This window comes from Anguilla rostrata, chromosome 8 (assembly GCF_018555375.3).
Source record: "Anguilla rostrata isolate EN2019 chromosome 8, ASM1855537v3, whole genome shotgun sequence".
NCBI classification, from domain to species: Eukaryota; Metazoa; Chordata; class Actinopteri; order Anguilliformes; family Anguillidae; genus Anguilla; species Anguilla rostrata.
The window spans coordinates 3,347,625-3,372,176 of record NC_057940.1 but is presented as its reverse complement, the minus strand read 5'-3'; the positions used below and the strand labels follow the sequence as shown (position 1 = coordinate 3,372,176).

Sequence of the window (24,552 nt, the reverse complement as noted above, 5' to 3'; positions counted from 1 at the left end):
ACATTAAAAAACAGTTTACAGCTATTATAGACAAAAATAATTCATGAGATTTTAAAAACCGCACACAACAACTACAAAAGAGACAGGGCAGTGAGAACTGAGTCACACACCTGTAGGCACAGACTGGACTAGAGTACAAAAACACTATGACACCTGACAGAACCATTACCTGTGATTTTTTAAATTTTTTTTTTTTTTTTTTTTTTTTTTTTTTTTTTTAACACAAGTGAAGGTAGAGAAACGGCATAGCTACCGGTCATTAAAGTGTATCTGCAGATGTAGCACCTCCCCCAGAGATTATGGGATGTACGGGAGACGGGCCGTGATTTAACCGTCAGAGATTCGAACGAAAACCTTCGCAGCCCAGATGAATCGACAATAAATGTCACTGCCGAAGTACTCAATGGAGAACGATGAGCTTAACAGGGTTTAAAGGGGTCGGTCGTGAGTGGGGCTTCGCTTAAATTGGGCTTTATTTCTCAGTGTCAAAGAAGGGTCAGGCTCCTGTGGATCACAGCATTTGCATCGATTTCACATCCAGGCACCGAAGGGAAGAAAGGTATATAGGAGAATAAAACAAACCGGAGGACATTTCATATGGCCTCCGATTGGCCCACATCGATGATTCAGTATCAGTGACATCACAGTGGGCGACACTCAGTCTGTGTAGTCCTGTCTTCAAATCAACAAATCACATTTTACCTAGATACTAGCTGAAAAAACACATTGCATACGAAGACAGATACAAGAGCAAAAGGAAATATTAATGGATCTAATGAAAAGCTAAAAAGAAATCATAACACAATAGCACAGAGATCGGACATACAAACTATTTCAACTTGACTGGTTGGTAAACAGTCATCCACATGAAAGTATGTATTGTGTGTAGATTTTCTCTAAATGGCAAAAACAAAGTTAAAAAGTAATTAAAAATTAAAATCAAATCTGTTCTTGCAGAATGCCTGAACACAAATGTAATCTCGATGTAGGATAAGGCTGCTATTGCCATCTAGAGGATAACGGTTGTCACTACAGAATCCTGAGTGTAAAGCCCGTGCACACCGCTTACCTCACCTGTGCGTGACGGCTACCTCGCTGAATTGCTGCGGCTCGCACGCATGTGCGTGTCCACATCGCCAGCGTTGCTGCTGCGGCGCTGCTACTGCCAGCCCTATCTTTATTGTATCTGTTAGGATTATTATTATTATTATTTTATTGTATTTAATTTTTTGGGGCCTGGAAGCTTTCTCCACTAAAATGTCTGAGGCTCAGCAACCATAAGTTGTAGACCAACCAAATTTGGTAGGTGGGTTCCTATGGCCCCCCACTACTCAGGCACTAAAAATCACCTATGTCGGTTAGATGGTGGCGCTATAACAAAGGGTCATGTTTAAAAGGTCATAACTCCGACACCGCAAGTCAGATCAACACAAAACTCTTGATCCATGTCTCTCACGCATCATTCCAGGCTTTTCATGGGCCCTTCCCCCATTCGGGCCCTGGGTAGTCAGTCCCACTTTTCCCCCCACTACGACGCCCCTGCGGAGAATCACGGAGCTGGAGAGGAGAATGTCTGTCCTCCACCAGGTTCAAAAAAGATGAGCAGCTCCTGCGGGTACCCTCAGAGCTGTGGTACCGGGTAAAGAGGTACACGAAAACCACTGGGGAATGGTTAAGATTAAATCCCTTACAAAAGCCATTTTGGCGGCCCAGATTACATTCCAGCATAGAAGAGATGGCTAAAACATTTCAGATCTGTCAAAAACACAGACGGCTGCCAATCAGTGCTCCCATGGAAATGGCACCGGAGGCCCTGGCAGCGTATGCACATAGATTTTACTGAAAAGGACAGCAGCAGTTTCTAGTTGAGACACATTCATACTCACGCTGGCCTGTGGTAAATGAATGGGTAATTTTACTGCCACTGCCACGGTGACAAAACAGGTCACTACTTTGTCATGCTGAATAATTTAAAGCCATCTGAGAGAAAGAGCATCTTTAAAAAAAAAGGCATTTATTCAAAAGAATTACAACAAGGGACTTGCGTGTGTTCCATGGAAGAGACCTCAACCCTACAAAATGGCCCCCTTCCTGCTCATCACACACCTGTGTTAAAGACATGTTAATTATAAACACCAGCAGGTGTGCCACTAGCCTTAATCAGTCACACATTTAGACCAGAAGCAGTTTAAGGTAGACTGTATTGTGTGAATTGCTGAATTAATCATTGTTTTCCCAAATCAGCTGAAACAACTGTTTACAAACGGAAAACAGAATTGGTGGTTTGTACAACTACACTTTCAGAATAGTTTCCCCAACACTGGCCACCAGTAACTGACTGATTTAACCTAATCCGGTGTATTGTGTGTTTTTATTGCTTTAAATCAAAAGGGGGAAAAAGAGCATACCCCAGCCTAACCCCCCACCCCACCTCATCCCAGCCCAGCAGAGTCTCTTGACCTCCCTATTTTTAAAGTCCTGGTTATGCCCTCTTAACCTCACTTGCACTTCTGATCACACTTTGTCTGTTCTGTTTACCTACTTTTTCATCCACTACCGCTCATTATGAGAAATGTCAAATTTACAATATATATATATATATATATATATAGATTATTTAAATCAAGGAGCATCAGGCACACCAATTTTGTGTATTTGCCCTGATCTTAAAATGTTTACACATATGCCATTAATCTGAAATGAGTGACATTATTTGTACTAATACGCAGCTCACATTTAACCATCTTTATTAGAGGTTAGCAAAGTACAATTGTAGTTATTATATTCAAATTGTTGTGATACTAAGCTACTATTATATAAACTTTGTTCATTTCATAGAATATACAGTTATCTTCATCACACAAGCAAATGTATGTGTACGCCTGTCAGCTCTTTGTTAGTGCACTGTGCTACCTAACACTTCCTGGGTTTAGACCGCTGTGGTGAGCAGCTTCTGCTTCACTGGCATTTTTTGTGCATTTCCTTCTTCGCCATTTTAGAACAGACACAAGCTGATTTACGCTTCCATTCTAGTAGAAGTAAAATGAAGGTCAGTGTTTTCTTTAGGGCTCACCTTTCAGTCAAATCAACAGAACAGAAAGATGGGTAACTCTGGATCTCAAGGTTGGAACTCTTCCATTTTCTTCTCTTTCTTTTAATATTCTTTGTTGTTCTCTAAATAAGCACACATGCTTTTAATTAATTAATTTTTTTTTTACAAAAATGTTTTTAAAATTGTTGAGCGAACTAAAAGAGGATTAAAATAATAAATAATTGAAAGTAATAAGAGAGTAATACAAAGTAAACAAAACAAAACAAAATGAGACAAACAGTAAATAAAAGTGATTACTGGCTATATAGAGGAAATGGATCAGTTGGAGGAATGTGGTGGATCTGTAATGTAATTTATGGTAGTAATGTGTGTGGTGTAATGGGTCAGTGTGTGTGCATATATGATCACTGCATATTCTGTTGATTTATTGTATTTATTGTGAGGCATTAATTCAGAGGGAGATTGATAGTGATTTGAAGACAATGGACCAGGTTTCTGACAAATGTTGACTTTATGTTTTTATTGTTGCTGTTATTTTTTCCATAGAAGTATAGTCAATGAGCAGATCTATCATTGGGTTATATAGATTTCTCTCCTACTTTTCCAGTCAAATAAAATTACTTTGTTAGTGATAAATGAAGAGACTTTAAAAAACATCATGTCAGGCAGAGATAACATGATTTAGCACGTTGCTGCAAGGCTAAAACCTACATTTTTAAATTCTCCCTAACAACAGCGAGTACTGGCTTCTGATTGGTTCCTGAGTAGTTACCGGCAGTGTTTCCTGTGGAATTGATCTCTTGGTGTGGTGGGTGTCCGAAAGGGGGGGGGGGGGGGCCGGTATGGATGTAGCAAAGGCAAAAAAGTTTAAGACTATGAAAACATAACCTCTTGAGACTTCTTAAATGTTTTTTTTTTATATCTAAATCCTATTGATACAAAGAATAACAGTTTGCAAGAGCTAAAAAGTAGATTTAGTTGTACTTTAAAACCATAAAAGGTTTGTTAACCCTTGTATTGTTTGTAAATATTGAAGCAAAATAGGCCTGTATTTTGAGTTACGGTGGGGTGAGAACAATTAAAAGAGCACATTGTCCATCTAGAAGTTCTATCTTCAAGAATAGAGGACTATATAACCAAAATTGATACTCAAGAAAAGTTACATATTGCACTTTAAAAGGGACACTTCTGCTAAGTTAACTCAATTACCATGACAAAATAGTACTTAGTTAGAATGTTTTATCTTTTTCTTTAACAATATAATTTGAGCTGGGTCCACATTCAAAGCCCTCTCTCTCTGTCTCTCTCACACTCAATGACAGAGTTTACATGCATTGTCCATGCAAAAAAAAAAATGGCTTTAAAGATTCTGTTCTGTTACATTCTAATCTAACTAACTTAGATGCTTGATTAATGTATTTTTTATTAGCTAGTGTTATCTGTATTCATTTCTGGACACTGCAGCAGCTTGTGAGACTGCTCCTCTCGTTATAATCATAATCGTCATTAGAATGCAGCCCTCTTTGTCAGTTGTAGCAACTGTAGCCTAACTCTCAATTTTGCTAGCTTACTACATTCACAAAACCTTAAAAATATACACTTTCCCTTTCGTTTTTGTTACGTCCCCTGCCTCTGCTTGCCTGGGTAGTGCAGGTGGAGGTAGTTGCTTAATTTGTGAGGTGGTGACTCCATCAAACAGGTGCAGCGGTTTCTGGGCTTCGCAAATTTTTACCGGCGCTTCATTAGGGGGTTCAGCTCTGTCGCTGCCCCACTCTCAGCCTTGACTAAGGGTACCTCCCCCCGGTTCAGTTGGTCCCCGCAGGCTGAAAAGGCCTTCATGGAGCTGAAACGGAGGTTCACTACCGCGCCCGTCCTCATTCTCTGCCCTTCGTCATCGAGGTCGATGCTTCTGACGTAGGGGTTGGGGCGGTGTTATCCCAACGGTGTCCCCAGGACCAGAAACTTCACCCCTGCGCGTTCTTCTCACGGCGTCTCCTGCCCGCCGAGAGGAATTATGACGTTGGTAACAAGGAGCTCCTGGCGGTGAAGTTGGCCTTGGAAGAGTGGCGCCACTGGCTGGAGGGTGCTGAGCATCCATTTGTGGTCTGGACGGACCACAAAAATCTGACTTACATCCAGGAGGCCAAACGCCTGAACCCTCGCCAAGCTCGGTGGGCCCTCTTTTTCAATAGGTTCAATTTCAACCTATCCTACCGTCCAGGTTCGAAGAATCTGAAGCCAGACACACTTTCCCGTCAGTTTGACCGTTCGGACAGGGACAGATCTCTGGAGCCCATTATACCAGTCACCCGCATCCTCGCCCCACTTACCTGGGGGGTCGAGGCAGTGGTTCGGGAGGCCCAGCAGCAGGAGCCTGACCCGGGAGGGGGGCCTCCAGGCCGTTGGTTCGTCCCTAATAGAGTGCGCTCGCAGGTTCTTCAGTGGGGTCACTCGTCCCGCCTTACAAACCATCCGGGGGTCCACCGCACTCTGGACTTTCTTAAGAGGAGGTTCTGGTGGCCCCGGATGGAGGGGGACGTGCGGGAGTTTGTGGCCGCTTGCACTGTTTGTGCCCGGAACAAGACATCGCAACGTCCCCCTGCAGGTCTCCTCCGGCCTCTGCCTATCCCTCATCGCCCCTGGTCACATGTAGCCCTGGACTTTATCACCGGGTTACCCCTGTCAGATGGTTCCACCGCCATCATGGTTATAGTGGATCGATTCTCAAAAGCGGCTCACTTCGTTCCCCTCCCTAAGCTTCCCTCGGCCCGAGAGACCGCCCAGCTTATTGTCCAGCATGTCTTTCGCCTCCACGGTCTACCCCAAGACATCGTGTCTGACCGTGGTCCACAGTTCTCTTCTCGCTCCTGGAAGGCATTTTGCTCTCTAGTGGACTCTTCGGCCAGTCTGTCGTCAGGGTTCCATCCTGAGACCAATGGTCAGACTGAGCGCACCAATCAGACGCTGGAGAGAACGCTTCGGTGTTTGGTCTCTTCAAACCCGACTACCTGGAGCAGTCAACTTATCTGGGCAGAGTATGCGTACAACACCCTGCTGAACGCTTCGACCGGTCTCTCTCCTTTTGAGTGCCAGTACGGATATCAGCCGCCATTGTTCCCAGAACAGGAGAAAGATACGGAGGTGCCCTCGGCCGCACGTTTCATCCAGCGGTGTCGCGCCACCTGGAGGCGGGTTCGGGCATCTCTTCAGCGTGCGACAGCGCGACAGAAGCGTTATGCTGATCGACGTCGATGTCCGGCTCCGTCCTATCGGGTCGGCCAGAGGGTGTGGCTCTCCACGCGTGACCTCCCCTTGCGGGTTGAGTCCCGCAAATTAGCGCCGCGCTACATCGGTCCCTTCAAGATTATTCGGAGAATTAATCCGGTCACGGTCCGTCTCCTGCTTCCCCGGTCCATGAGGATTCACCCCACGTTCCATGTCTCGCGCCTCAAACCAGTCCTCTCCGGCACGCTGGCACCAGCTGACAGGCCTCCGCCTCCCCCTAGGTTGGTCGGCGGTCAACCGGTCTACACTGTTCGGCGCATCCTGAACAGTCGTCGCGTGGGACGTGGGGTGCAGTACCTTGTGGACTGGGAGGGATACGGGCCGGGGAACGCACCTGGGTCCCAGCTAGGGACATCTTGGACCCAGAGCTTATCCAGGAGTTCCGTCGGCGCCTCCCCGCGGGCTCAGCAGGAACGTCGGGTGCCGTCCCTTAGGGGAGGGGGTCCTGTGAGGTGGTGGCACCTCTCTCTCTGATTTCTGCGGGTTAATTGACCTTGACGAGGGGCAGGTGTATGAGTACTATGGTGAGGTGATAGCACCTCACAGGTATTTGTCTGAGCTAATTGTCCCTGATGAGGGTCAGGTGTAGGAGGCCTATATGTAGCCCCTGATTTCTGGGGTTCAGCGCAGACTCATTGTTTGTCAGACTCTTAGTGTGTAGGGGTGTGAGAATCGGCAGAAGTTACCGTGTTGATCCTATCTGCCTGATTTGATCACCGTTTAGTTTCTTCTCGAGTTGGTTATCTCTCTGCGCTGTGGAGGACAGTTTGCCCTCGTCTCTTAGTTTTCTTTTTGTTTTCTACCCGCCGGGCTGCGAATATCCTTTTTCTTTTGTAAGTGACCCCACTCTGTTTTTCTAGTGGGGGTTTTCTTTTTGGGCAGCTACGCTGCGGCGGTGTTTAATTTCTTTTAGTTTTCTGAGCCCGCTGACAGAAGTTTCAGTGAGTGGAGAGAGCGATTACTTCGCTCTTTATTATTTGGGTTTTTCCCCTTCCCTTTCTATCGCTCAGCGATTTGGTGGTTATCCCTCAGGGTTAACTTTTAGATCCCCTCGGTCCGCAATTGCGTCCCACCCTCCTCAACCGTGACATAATTACCTAATTGCCTGATTGCCTCCACCTGCCTGTGGCCCAATATAAGCCCAGTAGTATGAGGCAGGGGTGATTTTTCTTTTGGGGCTTGTGATTTGTGTGGAGAGCTTTGGTTTTGTGAACTTTGTGTGTTTTTGTTTGTGCCTTAGTTTGTAATTTAGATTAATAAATGTCTGGGTTTGTTTTTAGATCAGTTTCTGTCTTGTTTTTGGTGTATCTGGACTTTGTCTGTTGCGGCCAGTCGAGCCAGCCGTAACAAAATGGGGGCTCGTCCGGGATCTGCCATCCCACTTCTGACACCACGGACAGTCAGACTTCCCTGCGGCGTGCGCGCGCAGACACACACTTCCCTGCGGCGGCAGGACGCCGTGTGCAGACACACACTTCCCTGCGGCGGCGAGGACGCCGTGCGCAGACACACACTTCCCTGTGGCGTGCGCGCACAGACACACACTTCCCTGCGGCGGCAGGACGCCGTGCACAGACACACACTTCCCTGCGGCGTGCACGCACAGACACACACTTCCCTGCGGCGTGCGCGCACAGACACACACTTCCCTGCGGCGGCGAGGACGACATGCAGACACACACTTCCCTGCGGTGGCGAGGACGCCGTGCGCGCGCAGACACACACTTCCCTACGGTGGCGAGGGCACCGCGCGCAGACACACACTTCCCTGCAGCGACGGCGGCAGACTTCTCTGGACAATTTGTGGACATTTGGTATTTATTTTTTGTTTAGTTATGTATAGTAATTTGAAGAGACCTTTAGTTTTTGTCTTTTTTTTTTTTGTCTTATGGGTGAGGGTGTTACGTCCCCTGCCTCTGCTTGCCTGGGTAGCCCAGTAGTATGAGGCAGGGGTGATTTTTCTTTTGGGGCTTGTGATTTGTGTGGAGAGCTTTGGTTTTGTGAACTTTGTGTGTTTTTGTTTGTAATTTAGATTAATAAATGTCTGGGTTTGTTTTTAGATCAGTTTCTGTCTTGTTTTTGGAGCATCTGGACTTTGTTTGTTGCGGCCAGTCGAGCCAGTCGTAACAGTTTTCATTGGAAAAAAATCACCATGTTGTAGTATGGAAATGAAAGTAGTTGAATCACTCAAACATTTTAAATGCCCTAAAAAATTTTTATTTTTATTATTATTATTATTTTTTTAATTCGCGCTGTTTTGGCGATTTGCCAACAACTTGCGGCCGCGACATCCGACGGGCTTCTCCAGGTCACCATTTTAATCAGATGTATTGTACCATTATAACAGTAGTTTTTGAATTAAAAAAAAAAAAAGGTAGGCACGTAGCCTACGTAGCTCAACTGGAACAGGTTCCGCTTCGGCTCAAACAAACACTGTTTATTTTCAGATAACGTTACATATTTATCTCATTTATTTTTTACTTGTCCGATCAGACAACCGCATGAGGCATTCCACTTGCCCGAACAGAGAGGATCCGCCAGTAGTCATCACCGAATGATAGTTAACGCCAGTGCTTCAGATGGGCAGGAGCTGTCGGGATTTGTATGAGTACCGACTCTTCTTTTGATTACCAACATTAATTTATTTTAAACAGTATGTATTTTGAGGAGTAGGTACCGGCACTTATTTTGGTCCAATTAAAACACTGGTAAACACTATGGTATTTTTGTAATATTTGAAGCGTCGCTACCTACCTAAAGTGACGCTTTGACAGACCGTGCGACATTCGCGCTGCAAGTCTTCCGACCGCCTCAGAAAGGAGCAAGCACGGAGCGCGCGGCTTAGGCTCTTTTTGAAAATAAATATGTGGACGCGACGGTATGGATTTGAAAGCGCATTTAGGCAGAAATATTTAGAAAGTTTAACATTTTAATTTTATGAATTTAATATATAGACTATATACAGTATATATATTTTTTTATTTAAATTTTTTTTATTTTTTTGATTATGGTGTGGTGGCGCCACGGCAAAACCTTACCAGCGGAAACGTTGATTTCATCTATTTGTTGTTTTAGACGGATCATCCTGGTATTATAGCCTTTTTATTATAAGACTGTGTTACAGACGACCATTTTATGTTACTTTCTGCTATCCGGGTTGGGTGTTCCTCCTCATCCCACCTAGAAGCCTCCCTCTGCCTGGAGCAGAGAATCAGGGGTGTAGCACTAAATTCTGGGCCCTATACATGAGCAGTCTCTGTGGGCCCCCTTCCTCTCTTGATCCATGTCTCTCACGCATCATTCCAGGCTTTTCGAGGGCCCTCCCCCCATTCGGGCCTGGGGTAGTCAGTCCCACTGTTATAAAGCGGTCGTCATCATCTAAAAAAGGCCGTTGTCATTTTTTGCCTCCCATGCATGATGGGAAATCATGTTGTTTTAGACGGATCATCCTGGTATTGTAGCCTTTTTATTATAAGACTGTTACAGACGACCATTTTATGCTGCTTTCTGCTATCCGGCTCGCTAACGGAGACACGCACGGCCATCTTGTGCTCACCCTACCATGCCACCCACCACTCACCTCCTCGTCCGGCCGAGAGGGCTGCCTCTGCCTGGAGCAGAGAATCGGGGGTGTAGCACAAAATGCTGGGCCCTATGCATAAGCAGTCTCTGTGGGCCCCCTTCCTCTCTTGATCCATGTCTCTCACGCATCATTCCAGGCTTTTCAAGGGCCCTCCCCCCACTCGGGCCCTGGGTAGTCAGTCCCACTTTCCCACTTTGCCCAATGGGTTCCACATCCTGGATTTTGAAAAATGCTGCTGTCTATCCCCACCTCTCTTTTTAAAATGGTTTTTAGTGCTGTATCTTTCGATGTCTTAGCCTGCGTTTTATTTTATTCTGTGAATTGCATGATGATCACTGAGCAAATAAAAACACACTGTTGTTATTATAAAATGAACATCATTTTACATATAATCATTGTTTCAGTCATAAGGAATCAATTTTTTGAGCATCATCAATCATCATTTTAATCACATCATTATTAACATTTTCTGTAGTTGGGGATGGTTCTAAATCTAACCCCTAACGTCCCCTGAAGGGTCTTCAAGTAACCCTATCGAGAGGTTCTTTGTGGAACTTTTAAAGGGTTTCTTCAAAGAACCTTTAGAGGTTTCCCAGTGGTTTGACTGGTAGTTGGAACAACATTTTGTGAGTAACTGTTGTTTCACGAGCTATGTTTATTTTCTTGAGGGTAGCTTGGATGTAGTTCAACTACTTTTGGGGTGAAGTAATTAGTAGTTTGTACAACCATGCTTTCAGAATAGTTTCCGAAACACTGGCCTCCGGGTTTCTGACTGATTTTAACCTACTTCTGTGTATTGTGTGTTTTGATTGCTCTAAATCAGGTCACTCACTGATTGACAGAACCTTGTAGCTCAACCCATTTTTGCCATCACGATACCTCATTTTGCAATCATCAGTAAAGTGCAAGGCTTCATTCAGGAAACATATGTGCTCTGAAGTGCCTGTACAAAGACACCCTAAAACATATCCTCAATTAAATGGCTAAATGAATGGGAACAAAAGAGCATACCCCAGCCTAACTTCCCATCTCACCTCACCCCAGCCCAGCAGAGTCTCTTGACCTCCACACCTGCACTTGATATCATTTCACTTTAAATCCCCCTTTTCATGACACTCATGTTACATGTACCCCCATTCCAGCGCTTTTTGTAATTTGTATTTGTCCTACTATTGTAGCTTGTTCTTCTCCCTAGTTTGGCTTGGCATAGGTTAGGTCAGAATAGTGTTCACTTTGTGAACTGAACTTGGCTAGAAATAGCTGTACAAAATGACTATTGTACCTTACTGAACCTGTGTTTTGTAGTTGTCCAATGACCATGATGGATAAAAGCGTCTGCTAAATAAATGTAATGCACTTTTCTGATCACACGTGTGTGCGCATGTCAGCTCTGTTAGACTACTTCCCTATCTAATACTTCCTGCCTGGGTTTAGACCACAGCTGTGCTGAGAAACTTCTACATCAGCGCTGTTTTCTGTACATTTTCGTCCTTGCCATTTTATAACAGATGTGAGCTTATCAAACAGAACAGAAAGATGGGTTGCTCTGGATCGAAACAATGCAAATTAGGTTGGAACTGTTCCATTTTCATCTCTGTCTTTTAATATTCTGTGTTGTTCACTAAATAAACACACATGCATTTTTTTTTTTTACAAAAAAGTACAAAGAACTCTTGAGAAAACAATAATGAGGATTAAGTAAAATATGTGTACCTTTTTTAATTGGCAGGTTTATTTATATAATTACAGTGATTTAAATACATAAAAAGTATATGTAAGCCACTCCTGTGGCCCCACACCGAACATCCAAACACTTTGTGATACTGATACCAAAACAAGCAAACAGACAGAAATAACAGAGACGTATAGAGTCATTCACACGCACACAGAAAACAATAGGATCGATAAACAGATAGGAAAGGAAGTTGGAATGGCTCTGATAAACCATTAGACAAACACATAGTAGGGACATCAACAACAGCAAACATCAAAAAACATACCAAAACAGGAGAAAAATAATTGAAAGTAATAAGAGAGTAATACAAAGTAAACAAAACAAAACAAAATGAGACAAACAGTAAACAAAAGTGATTACTGGCTATATTGAGGGAACTGGATCAGTTGGAGGAATGTGGTGGATCTGTAATGTAATGTATGGTAGTAATGTGTGTGGTGCAATAGGTCAGTGTGTGTGCATATAATCTAATCTAATATATGATCAATGCATATTGTGTTGATTTAGTGTATTGTGAGGCATTAATTCAGAGGGAGATTGATAGTGATTTGAGGATAATGGACCAGGTTTCAGACAAATGTTGGCTTTCATTTTTTATTGTTGCTGTTATTTTTTCCATAGAAATATAGTCAATGAGCAAATCTATCATTGAGTTATATAGATTTCTTTCCTACTTTTCCAGTTGACTAAAATGACTTTGTTGGTGATAATTAAAGAGACTAGAAGGTCTAAAATCCCGCGAAGATTAGGCAAATTAGCCCACTGACGTATGAAAAAGCGACGTTGTCGTCAGTCCATCTGTCCTATGATTTCTTCTGTAACCCCATACTACCACCTAAGTAGCCTACATTATTTTCTAATAACCGGGACAGTCCGGAGGGGTTCCACTTATATACAACGGGCTACTAATAATGACTGTATATGGTTACTTTTGTATTTATTGATTTTTACCAATTTAATCACCTGGAATTGAAATATTCTTCTGCAGCCGTTTGGGCATATTTTACCGTTGTCAAGCAAAACTGCCGTTGGTAGTTGAACTTGGACCGTTGTTATGCAACAAATAGGATATAACAGGCCAATAGTCAGATTGTAACTGTTTTATATATCCTCTCAAACACATTCATTAGGCTATGTTTTATGCGAACATTTTCAGCTTTCATGTCTTGACATCCGAAGCGACAGAATGCATTCACATTTCCAATATAACTGGCAACAACAGCAGAAAACATGCACACGTTGTAAACAATTTGCTGTTTGATTACTTTCTCATCGTCAATTCCATATAGGCTAATCGCAAAATGACAAGAATAGAACGAAAACTCGGACTTGCGTGAAAATTTAAATTAGTAGTGGTACAGCCACCGTTTGCTTTCCTCCAAAGTTACTGCTAGCCGAGCAGCGAAGTGTGCCCTCCAGATGCGAACCATGCACCATAAATTAGTCCATAGTCTTCCTGGTCTTTTTGTGAAATTGAAGAATGGCAGAGTAAAATTACGGCAATCTAAATCTAAGCTAAAGGGACGATTACTAGAATTAACCTGTTATTTTACTCTGACAAAAAGTGCGGAAGGTGATTTCCTTGCTTGCTTTTACTGTATCACCAATGTGAATTACGCAGAACTACCGCATACCTCACATAACTGTATCAAACGTTTTGAGTCAATTACAACGGGCTAACAAAGAAAATCCGGAAGAAAATATTCAGCAACCGAATTAATCCGTTTGAATGTTTTGGTACGTAATATGCTGTCCCAGCACGAATGCTTAGCATTTTATAAAACGAATACTAAAGCAAGAAAAGAACAGAAAAGCACACGTTATAATTCCAAGACGTTGGCAGGCTATAATCAAAACTAGGCTACTGCGCCGCATAACATACAAGTTTGATTTGAAGTTATTATGAAAATAAATTGGTTTGCGGCTGCATATTTTTAAACTTTTTAAAAAATATTTTGCATATTTTGGGGAGTAAAATAAAGCCCCCGGAACGAAATTTAGACCCTAGTTCCTGCGGTGGAAACGCGGCTGAAGTTCACTAACTGATTAGAGGTTGGTTAATGGTATGTTATTCTATGGAATTTAGTTGAATTGATGTTGAGTTCAGCTCAACATGTTCATTTTGTTTTTACAGTTTCTTGTGACGATGCTGTGGAAGTGTTCATGTTTCCTTCTCTAAACCTGTAGGAGTTTTAGGCTAAGTGTCTCTATACTTGTCTTTTGGTTCACAAGCATTTTAGCCTAGCTTTTGTAGTAGAAATTGGGGAAAGGCAACCACAAATCAGGGAGATGTGCAATAATATAACAATTGCTGGAGTTGGTTCAAGATTCAGTAAATTTACAGATACTTTTATTAAACTAAAAAAAAAAAGAAAGTGCCATTTCCATAGTCCAAAATCCAGTCCAGGTTTTCAGTATTTCCAGGGTCTACAGCAAAATTAGGTTCTCAAACAAAGCGCAGGTAATAGATCACAGATCCATCTGTAATTTTATTCCCAAAAAAGAGCACCTGCACCCACCACCACACTTTGAAGTTAAAGCAACTGGTTAAATTTTTTTGGACAGAACTAACATACAGGTAGGTGATCCCTGAGACTCCAAGAAGAAATGTTCATTTTGTTTTCTTTCATTCTCTCCAAACAGATCCCAATTATAGATTACCAAAAGAGAACGATGGTAAGTTTATTAATTTATTTATTTAGTGAAGCCTTTTGGAATATTATTTTTGGTCTACTGTAAAAACTATGATGTGATGTGCTTATTTGAAATTGTAATTAATTCTGTTACCCAAATATATCCCTTTCTCACTCCCTTTCCATCTCTCTTCCATGCTTCCCCTAACCGCCCCCCCCCCCCCCCCCCCACACCCAAACCCCTGACTCACAGCCAGCAAGCCTTTAAATGTGATCATTCTGGGGGGACACGAGGTAGAGAAGAGTACAGTGGGAAATGCCATTCTGGGGAGAAAGGCGTTTAACTTCTGGAGCTTCTTCTTCAATGGGTGTGTGGAGAAACAGGGAAACGTAAATGGCAGGTTCATCAAAGTTGTGCACACACCTGGCTGGACTGGTTTCGACCATACCACTTCAGAGTACAATAAAAAGGAGATCGCGACTAGTGTATCCCGTTGCTCTAAAGGGCACGTTGCTTGTGTGTTGGTCGTCTCTATCGACTCAGAGTCCCCTGAGAAAGATAGGAAAGCAGCGGAGCAGCACATGGACCTGATCGGCGGTTCAGTGTGGCAACACACTGCACTCGTCTTCATCACACGCAAACCAGACGAGAGAAATCTGAGAGAGACAGACAACATTAAGAAGCACAAATGGTTTAAGGATAAACGTGGCAACAGCTGGCATACGTTTTCTAAAGACAATGTCAATGACTTAATTGAAAAATTGGTTGGTGCAGCGACATGGTACAACGGTACTGACAGTTGCTTTAAAGCGAATAATAGTGCATTTAGCCAAGAATCACAGATGGACAGCCGATGTCTTGAAGAGATAACGAAAACAGAAAATGGAAGGCTACAACAGAAGAATATTGAGCCACAACAAGCCACAACCAGTATACACAGAGGTACAACCCCGGAAAGTCACCATGGTGAGTGTGATCAGTATCTCACAGAGTCAAACCACCCCTACATGCTCAGTAGTAGAAAGTCTGACTGTAGCTAAAGAGATTCGCTGACTTGTATTGTAACCATCAATTACAACTGAGCAGACGACCCACAACCAGACGTACATAGTCTAGATCAAGGTGACTCCAGTATTACAAAATATAAAAAGTAATCTTTATACAATGCCTTTTATCACAATGCCTTTTATGAGCCTGTGAAACTCAAAAGTGGTTAAGTCAGCTCAGTCAGCTGTGCTTTTGCCCCTGCTCCATTTGCCCCATGAGCTCAATATGTTATATATGTTATTATTTTTTATTTATATTTGTATTATTGTTTTTGCTGTTAAATTTAGTGCATGTGCTACGAGTTATTTTTGTAAAACATATTCTGTACCATAACTGAGCACCATAAAATAGTTTTCCTAGGTTGGTGAGCCCTTTTATGACTGTGAGCAACTGCCCCTCAAATGCAGTCTGCATGTCTTTGCCTCTTACATAACGTTGTCAGCATGATAAGAGTTTCAGTGTCTCTTTATTCTTCTCTCAGAGTTGAGTTCTGCATCTGAAAATACCAGCGGGCAACTGAGAAAGGTGCATGATCGCTTATGTTATCAAATGCAAATACCTTGAACAGGGATTGGAATGTTTAAATGACCTGAACCTTCTCCTTGTCTTTGGTATCCAGGTATACAACATTCATACTCCTGAATCCCAACAAGGTACTTTTCCTTTGTTTTGACTATTTTGATCAGTGTATGGCCTGTTACTTTATTTTTGTCCATGTAATACATACTGCATACTCATTACTGATTATTGTTAGTGGAGTCCAAAGTCTTCAGACAGGTTGAGTGATGAAAGAGGTGACTTTACCTCCAGTGGCCAGAACAACAAATACGTTTTATCAAATATATATTTTGTTATATGTATATATTTAAATGAAAGCATATATAATATATGTTTGATTTATATGATACATAATTCACATAATTGTCACATAATTGTCAAATGTCACCCATAATTCACATAATTGGGTATTGTCACCTCTCTCTCAGACTGTTGTCTCGTGACTTTGCACTCCATTAGGATCATGATTAGGATAATTTTTATTCACCAAGTATGATAACATAGAAAGAATTTTACTTGGAACAATGCCCTGAATTGCACAAAAGTCTATACATGAGTAGTATAAAAAGTGCATGGAAAAAACTGTACATAACAGGCTTAAGGCACTTGATGGTGGAATTGGACTTGATAGTGAATAAAGTGAATGGTGCATAGTGCAGGTAGCTGGATGCCAGCAGTGTTGAAACTGTCAACGCAGTGCAGCGGGCGAGCACTCTGTTGATCGATTCTATTGCATGTGGGCAGACTGTGCCTGGACCTTCTGGAAGGGAAAGCCTAGAAATAGTACTGGTCAGGGTGCGAGGAATCAGCTATGATCTTTTATGCTCAATCCCTGGCCCTGGAGACTCAGAGGTTGTGGAGCGTAGGCATCCCATGACTTTTTTTTCCTGTTGATTGGATGATATGCTGCCCTGTACCTAATCAGAACCCAACCCCTCCCCCAGGCCAAAGTGTTGTTAACGGAAACATGGCAACACTTGAAAAGGTGTACAATAAGTCCATGGCTACTGTGACTTCACAGAAGAAGGATCTGGCACGGTTTTGCAGATATCTCACTTCAGATGAGCCAGGATCTAGATTTGTTCAGGAGCTAAAACAAGAAGACCATGAACTCTACCAGCGCCTGGGTAAGATAGGTTGACTTGGACATACTTATTCTATCTACTCTATGATACCTCAGTCTCCCAGCTCTATTGACCTACCTGCTCTGTCCTCTATCAACCTACCTGCTCTGTCCTCTATCAACCTACCTGCTCTGTCCTCTAGAAACCTACCTGCTCTGTCCTCTATCAGCCGACATGCTCTATCCTCTATCAACCTACCGGCTCTATCTATCAGCCTACCTGCTCTATCTTCTATCAACCTACCTGCTCTATCTTCTGTCAACCTACCTGCTCTATCCTCTGTGAACTTACCTGATCTATCTTCTATCACCCTACCTGCTCTATCCTCTGTGAACTTACCTGATCTATCTTCTATCAACCTACCTGCTGTATCCTCTATCAACCTACCTGCTCTATCCTCTGTGACCTTACCTGCTCTATCCTCTATCAGCCGACCTGCTCTATCCTCTATGAACCTACCTATTTTTCCCGACCGTGAAAACTGGATTACTTGTTTACATTTTTGACAGATGTGGCTAGTCGGTAAATCTATCGCTGTTTCCGTCGCAGCACTTTTCGAGCAATTCAGAAGCGCTATCCTAACTAAAAAAAAAAGTTTTACCGTGAAGAGTGCCTGACCCGCAGCCGTAGTAATGTGTTAAATACGGCGGCACAATTATATCGAGAAATACCATCTTTTGGGGGGGGGGGGGGGGGGAACGCTATATTCTGTAAATGCATTTAACCTACCATGCATAAAAACATAAAAATGCTAGTCAATCACCCACTTCTATTTGTAATGCCATCATAGCGCGGAGTGTTTAATAGGCCTACCATGAAGCCACCTCTCCGTTTTATTTATTTATTTATTTATTTTTGTCAGCGCATCACCGTTATTTTTACATTCATTCTGATATGTCGCCTAAATGCCTTTTTACGTTCATTCGGCTTACGGCGTTCCGCAAAATCACTTAGGCGCTGCGCCTAAGCCTTTCTATGGTAGGGAAAACCCTGCCATACCTAAAAATAGGTATTTGCACTGTTAAGACGTAAAGCAGGTTGACTCCAAGACTGGAAATTTTTAATCATGGAAAATGGCAGCATTTTCCAGTTCAGGTGCAATGCTATGTGCAGAGGTAACAGCATCACACACACCAGCTGACAACATAAATGAGTCTTACTGCACCACAGGCTATTATTGTACCTGGTTTTTCACTAGAAACAATAATCGAATGGAGCATTTTACAACCCCTCTCTCTCTTCCAGCTGTGACGTTAGTAAATGAACACCGGGAAGAGCTCGTTCAAAAGGTTACTACAGTACGCTCCATAGCAGATGCTCTCTATAGTAAGAAGATGGTCGATAATGAGCTGAACAGTCAGATCCAGGCTGAAACAACCAGCCCGGGTAAAATGAGGAAGCTCTACAAAGCTCTCAATTCAGCTGAACCTGTGAAAGCTGCCTTCTTCGAGTTGCTGGCACAGAAGCAATTTCCTCTCGTCCAAGATTTGGGTATGAGACCTCACATTCAAACGCTATCCTTCCTCTTCCTCTAAATTTTAGGGACTTAGTTGTGAAAATGAAAAATAGGAAAGTCACACACTCAGATTTCTCCTTGCTGTGTTTATTTAACCAACATGTGTTTATGTTGGTTAAATAAAATTCCTTCATCAGGGACTTAATTTTGAAAATGATTTTTGTTAGTAAATTCCAGTAACTTTGATTTATGATAAGTAGGTACTTATTTAAAATATTTAGTCAAAGAAATCTTCAGGTGCTGATTAATTGTGTTTATTGTACTTTTCTTTGTTACGTATGAACTTGCATGGTTCCTTAAATTCCCTGTTCAAGTGTTTTCATGTCTTTTTTTTAGACCTGATAGACCTGATAGGATGATCTTTTAACATTCATCTTTCATTCTTAATACCTTAGCAAAGAAGAAACTACGACAGCTTGAGGCTTGTGATGTGGATGTGCCTTGAGGAGTAACACTGCTGCTTGGAAAAGTCATTGTTTGACCATACTTACCTTAAAACTCGAAGGGTGAATGGTACCATTTGAAGAATATGCAGACTGAAACATGAAACATAAAATTCAACAAAGATGCAGTGTGTGAGAGTATGGGACCATTACTTGATGCCTAATGTTGATAGTATGATACAGTTAAGCTAAGCCTTTAATGGACGAACTGTAGACTAATTTGACGCTAGCTAAAATTGCACAAAAACACTGTTTCGAAAAATGTGGGACAGTGGCCTTTGCTATTGATGAATGGCACGCAGAATGAATGTAGATGCTGCCGCCGTTGCAATACTATATGCAGGAATACATTTCTACTCTATGATCGTAATCAAGGTTTATTTTAATAATTCTTGACTTTGTGTGGTTCATCTGTACATATTTTTGGAAGGTCATATATATGTTCAATGTGTAAATGTGTAAATATTAAAATAAAACTTGGACATATGTTCTTTTTATGTATAAATATTATATTCTGTGGACCCTTTCACTCTGGAGGTATTGAGAAAGCACTGGACCTGTGGCTTTGTCAAAAGCAATGAAAATCCCTCACCAGCTTACTAGTGAGGTAAAATTATAGTAGATTTTCTGATGGAATCATGTTTTCACAAGTATTTTCCAAAAAAAAAAATTCTTAATATGATTGAACAATTTGGTTAACGTCATGTTTCATTGAAATTTATCAAGACACATTTTACCAGTATCTAAAAAGTAAAGTATTTCAAATATCTGTTAAACCCAGGTCTGGTTTAAGATGGAGACTATGGTAGATAATGACCAAAATGGCCAACTCTTGCACCCCTTCTCTGTGAATTACAGAATGCTCAGTATTTTAGGAGAGGGGAGAGAGTTAAGATGACTGGGGGAGTCTCTATGTAGCTGGCAAGTGTGTGTACTGCTTGTATGCCTGTCTGAAATTACATTTTAAAGGAAAGCAAATGTCTTCATTTTTTATTTTCTAAAGTCTGTATTCCTCAGGAGTCTCTTTCCAGCCAGATGGGAGTATGTGTGTATGTGTCTTGAGATCAAAAGTTGAGTTTGAAGTTTTCAGCTGTGTGTCCTTTTATGCGAATATGAGATGAAACATATTTGTAATAAAACAGGTTTCAGTTTTACTACCCAGAGTCACACAGGTTTTTTTTTTTTGGTTTTTTTGTCATACTCACTCATAACTGTACTGCCTAAGAAGATTCTGATTGGTGAGCATCTGCCGCCCGTGCAGAGAGAGCCTGATTGGTCAATCTGACTGTGATCGTGCAGGCAGAAGAACAGGCGCAACGTAATAACAACAATATGTTGTTCTTTTTTGCATTGGCTACAGGCCAAGTAAGAACCCCTTCTATGTGCCCCCCCCCCCCTTCCCCAAAAATTAAGTTTTGCCGTCATCAGCGGCACTGCACTGGTCACGGTACTGTATCTGCATGACCAGTGCAATACGAAATCTGACTGAGTGGAAAATAAGCACATTTTGTGGAGGCTTGGCAAAATATTCAGAGCTGGCCATAATGAATGAATGAATGAATGAATCATTGCATTTATATAGCACTTTTCCGAACGCTCAAAGTGCTTTACAGTGATGAGTGGGAACTCACCTCACCGGCTGCCACCAATGTGTAGCACCCACCTGGGTGATGCACGGCTACCATTTTTGCGCCAGAATGCTCACCACACATTAGGTAAAGGTGGAGAGGGAGAGAACCTCTTTTTTTTGCCAATTAACTCAGGGGATGATTAGGTGTTAAGTTGGAGAGAGCCAGATTGGGAATTTAGCCAGGACACCGGGGAACCCCCTACTCTTTGCAACAAGTGTCATGGGATCTGTAATGACCACAGTGAGTCAGGACCTCGGTTTAACGTCTCATCCGAAAGACATAAAACATTCAGGGCATAAGCCCCGAACAACCTAGGCCCATGGCCAATATTCATATTACAACCATAATATATATATATATATATATATATATATATTATATTTTGCGATCATGAACTTCATTCTGTGTAGCAGTTTGTGAAACAATGGCTGTTGTGGTCCAGAAGTTTTGGGAAAATATTTATTACAATCTTTTCTTATGAAACATAACAATCCTTAATCTAGTTTCAAAATACCATCGGGGAAATTTTATTGCCTTCCAAAGTCTGATATTCCCCATTGACTTTAATGGGAGCGCCAGTGTTTTGCCCTCAACATGCGCAGTACAGGCTTACGTCCGCAGCTCCACAAGCTTAGGTTAGCTGAAGGCGTGCTGTCCTTCAGAATGCTGCAGCTCGCCTGGTCTTCAACCTCCCCAGACACTCCCACGTATCTCCCCTACTCACTACCGTCCACTGGCTGCCTGTTATGGCTCGCATCAAATTTAGAACATTGGATCAGCCCCAGCATACCTCCACAAGATCTTCAAACCCTACATGCCAGCCAGACCCCTCCGTTCCGCTACCTCAGGAGGCCTGGCACCTCCCCCTCTTCGCACCTGCACTTCCCGAACATGTCTCCTGTCTGTTCTGGCCCCACGATGGTGGAATGACCTCCCCCGTGGAGGTAAGAACAGCTGAGACACTGACCCACTTCAAGTGACAACTGAAGACTCGCCTCTTCAGGCTACACCTCTCCCCATCCCTCCCTACCTCCCTGTAATCTCTAAATTGACTGTAAGCTTAGGTTTGTAACTAGGTAGCTGTTTCGTAGGTGACTTAGTTAATGCACTCGTCTTAACTACTGCTTGTATTTTTGCATAGACTGTGTTGTTGCTGTTCTCGTTTGTGTTAGTGTTAATCAGTTTAACCTACAGGGTCCAAGTTGAACTATGTGGTTGTTCCCTGCACTTGGAACGGTACTTCTCTCTAGGGTTTGCGACATACTTGTTCCTGGTTGGTCAGCATCTGCTGCTGGTTATGGTTATACACGTTGTTGTACGTCGCTCTGGATAAGAGCGTCTGCCAAATGCCTGTAATGTAATGTATATGTAATGTCCTGCCTACTTAAATATGCAGGTGTGTAAATATGCAGTATGTATCACAGTTCTAACAGACAAAATGGTCATTATAATATTGCTTTGTATGTGAATGTGATAAAATGTCCACAATGCTTTCCTAATATTTAGTATTGAAAGAGTATGGGGAACAGAATTACATTTCAATTAAAGTTGTTGGGGGGGGCTGTGGCTGTGTCCCCCACGTCAGCTACGCCCCTGCCCACGTCAGTTGTTCTGATTGCTTCGTTTTGCTCAAAAACTTCTACTTCGTACGAAGTATACTGCCTACTTAAGTGGTTCTGAGACGAAAAAGAAGCAACAGTGCAGATAGGCCCCATCACGTGATCAAGCTGTGAAGCTACCACGGTTGTCTCATGACCCTGTTACAAATCTAATCTATTTTGTTTTTAACCAATCAGAGATCAGTGCGCCTAGTCAAGGAAAACGGAATTGTGATATTTTATCATATTTTTCTCTATTCTGTTCGGCGTATAAAGTTTTACGATCCAGGAAAAATGTGAAAATATTAGTGCGCGCTTCTAATGATCACCACAATGTGAGCGTTTGCCACCTAATTCGCGCTGGAGCAGGCTAGATGAATTTCTACAACGATCATAGGAAATGCATTGCAGACGCATCAGTAATTCTATTTCTGGGCCGTGGTAGCCATCTTGCGGTGGTGCCTTGGCGGTGCCACATGCGGAAGTAGCGAAATGAACAGGATTTAATGGTACCACGTGATCACGTTTCCCTTCTAGTTCCAGTTCATTGCTGGCTTCCACAGAAGTTTTTCACAATTCACATTGTGTTTGGGCGTTTTCTTGGGGAAAAAGACAACGATACAGAGCTTGTAAGTACATAAATAACAGCTGGCGTTTAATGCGTGGGCAAGATGAAGAATTTTGTAGCCTTTCAGTCACAGTTAGCTTCCATAATGGAAGTGCTAGCCAAAGCAGCTGTTGCCGAAATAAGCAAACTTGTTGAAGATGGGTCCGTTGTGTTGTATCTGGAAGTATCCCGAAGCCATAAAGAAATTGACAGTCTGAGGAGGAAACTGCAGCAGGTGGAGAGCGAGCTGAGGACGGCGCGAGAGGCAGCAGCGCGAGAGAGCCGCTCTATCGGAGTCCAGGTTGAGGACCAGTTTGGAAGAGCAGAAGGAGGTATGCTTGTATCATATTTTGCCAGTGAAACGTATATATATATATATATATTTATTTATAACGTTATTAATTGATTTTACACGTAGGGCTATTTATCAAAGGGAAATTGTTTTGATGCGTAACGAAATAAAGGTTAATTAACAGTGATACAAAATTTTATAATAATATTTGTGCTAGATTTAAGCTAGGTGCCACCGTGGCTACCCTGATTCTGAAAAACAAAGTACATGGGCGTATTCAGTTCAGCACAGTGATTGTGAACCGATTTAATACTTTCTCGCTGTGACCTGTAATCTATTTAAATTTGCTGAAGCGAAATCCCAATGACCAAACATAACGAAAAGCAGTATGTGGTGGTGGTTGGTTTTCCATAGTGATGCTCATGTATCGTGCTACAGCGAAAAAGCAAAGCACACATTGCATTGCATTACATTGTGTATTTTGTAATCATAATAATAATACACATACACACACACACCGAAATACAATATGTGGTATATATTGTTTTTAATTGTGAAATGCAATTTTCGTGCATTTAAATACAGTGTTCCCCGGAACGTAATCTGCCTGCACGCTGTATTTCACTCAGCTATAAACGCGACCGAAGGGAACGCGAATAACAATAACCTATTTTAATTTCTTCAACCAGAATCTTGCCAAAATAAAATTTCATCAGCTGTCCAGTCACGGTGCTGAGTGCCTGTCTGACTTACGATCAGTTTGCCTTAAAAAAAAAAAAAAAATCACATTCGGGCCGTAACCAGATGCCAGATCGCTATAGCTATGTCAGTCTTGTTTTTGTTAATGGCTCACCGAGTTATAGCTACTGTTTTTGCTTTCGATCTGCACGTGCTGTTTCATAATTTTGTATGTTTGAACCATGTCCATATAACGTTTGCACATTGAATTTCGTTTTGGCACGTTTAACCTTCCATATTAATCATGCTACAGTGAATGTACATACAGTACACATTTAGAGCATGGAATTTGTGTTACAGTCCTGGTTTACAAACACTTTCGGACATTTCAGATTACGAGAAAAAAGTAATAAATAAATAGATATGTCAATAAATATATTAATGAATAAATGTGATCAATATGTCTACCCATTACAATGTGTTTGAAAATTGGGATAAACCAGATTTTCATATGTGTAGAATTGCTTATATCAGCAGTGAATGGCAAATTAAAAAACTCTTGTGACAATAAGGACGATCTGGATTTTGCGCATTTCTGTAGGATAAACTGATATCTAAAAATAGCATGCATGAATCCAAAACATCTTTTAACTGATTAAAACACACTTTTCAATCCAAGACTGTGCTTCTCAGACAAATTAGTTTCACCTTTTGTTATTATTATTATTATTATTATCCTTTATTTAACCAGGAAGGTCCCATTGAGATA

The 24,552-nt window shown here is 42.1% G+C and overlaps 2 protein-coding genes and 1 long non-coding RNA gene across 3 annotated transcripts in view; all 3 read left to right on the top strand.

Moving 5' to 3' along the window:
• Nucleotides 1–24,552, top strand: part of LOC135260544 (NXPE family member 2-like) — a 136,218-nt gene that overhangs the window by 40,313 nt on the left and 71,353 nt on the right. The gene's annotated exons all lie outside the window — the stretch shown is intronic.
• si:ch211-66k16.27 (uncharacterized) lies at nucleotides 14,206–20,131 on the top strand. The gene is made up of 7 exons (XM_064345873.1): nucleotides 14,206–14,331; nucleotides 14,542–15,255; nucleotides 15,818–15,861; nucleotides 15,956–15,989; nucleotides 16,839–17,021; nucleotides 18,264–18,509; nucleotides 18,930–20,131. The coding sequence occupies exons 2-7, from the start codon at nucleotides 14,871–14,873 to the stop codon at nucleotides 18,977–18,979; spliced, it is 942 nt and encodes a 313-aa protein (XP_064201943.1). The 5' UTR covers nucleotides 14,206–14,331; nucleotides 14,542–14,870; the 3' UTR covers nucleotides 18,980–20,131.
• Nucleotides 21,955–24,475, top strand: LOC135260561 (uncharacterized). The gene is made up of 2 exons (XR_010331660.1): nucleotides 21,955–22,835; nucleotides 22,999–24,475. It is a non-coding gene; the product is annotated as an uncharacterized LOC135260561 (long non-coding RNA).

Bases quoted from the DNA above. Each gene is read 5' to 3' on its own strand.
- si:ch211-66k16.27 (XM_064345873.1), top strand. From the start codon at position 14,871: ATGGACCTGATCGGCGGTTCAGTGTGGCAACACACTGCACTCGTCTTC. The intron at 15,990-16,838 runs GTACTTTTCCTT...CCCCTCCCCCAG, and splicing joins TACTCCTGAATCCCAACAAG to GCCAAAGTGTTGTTAACGGA. The intron at 18,510-18,929 runs GTATGAGACCTC...TTAATACCTTAG, and splicing joins TCCTCTCGTCCAAGATTTGG to CAAAGAAGAAACTACGACAG.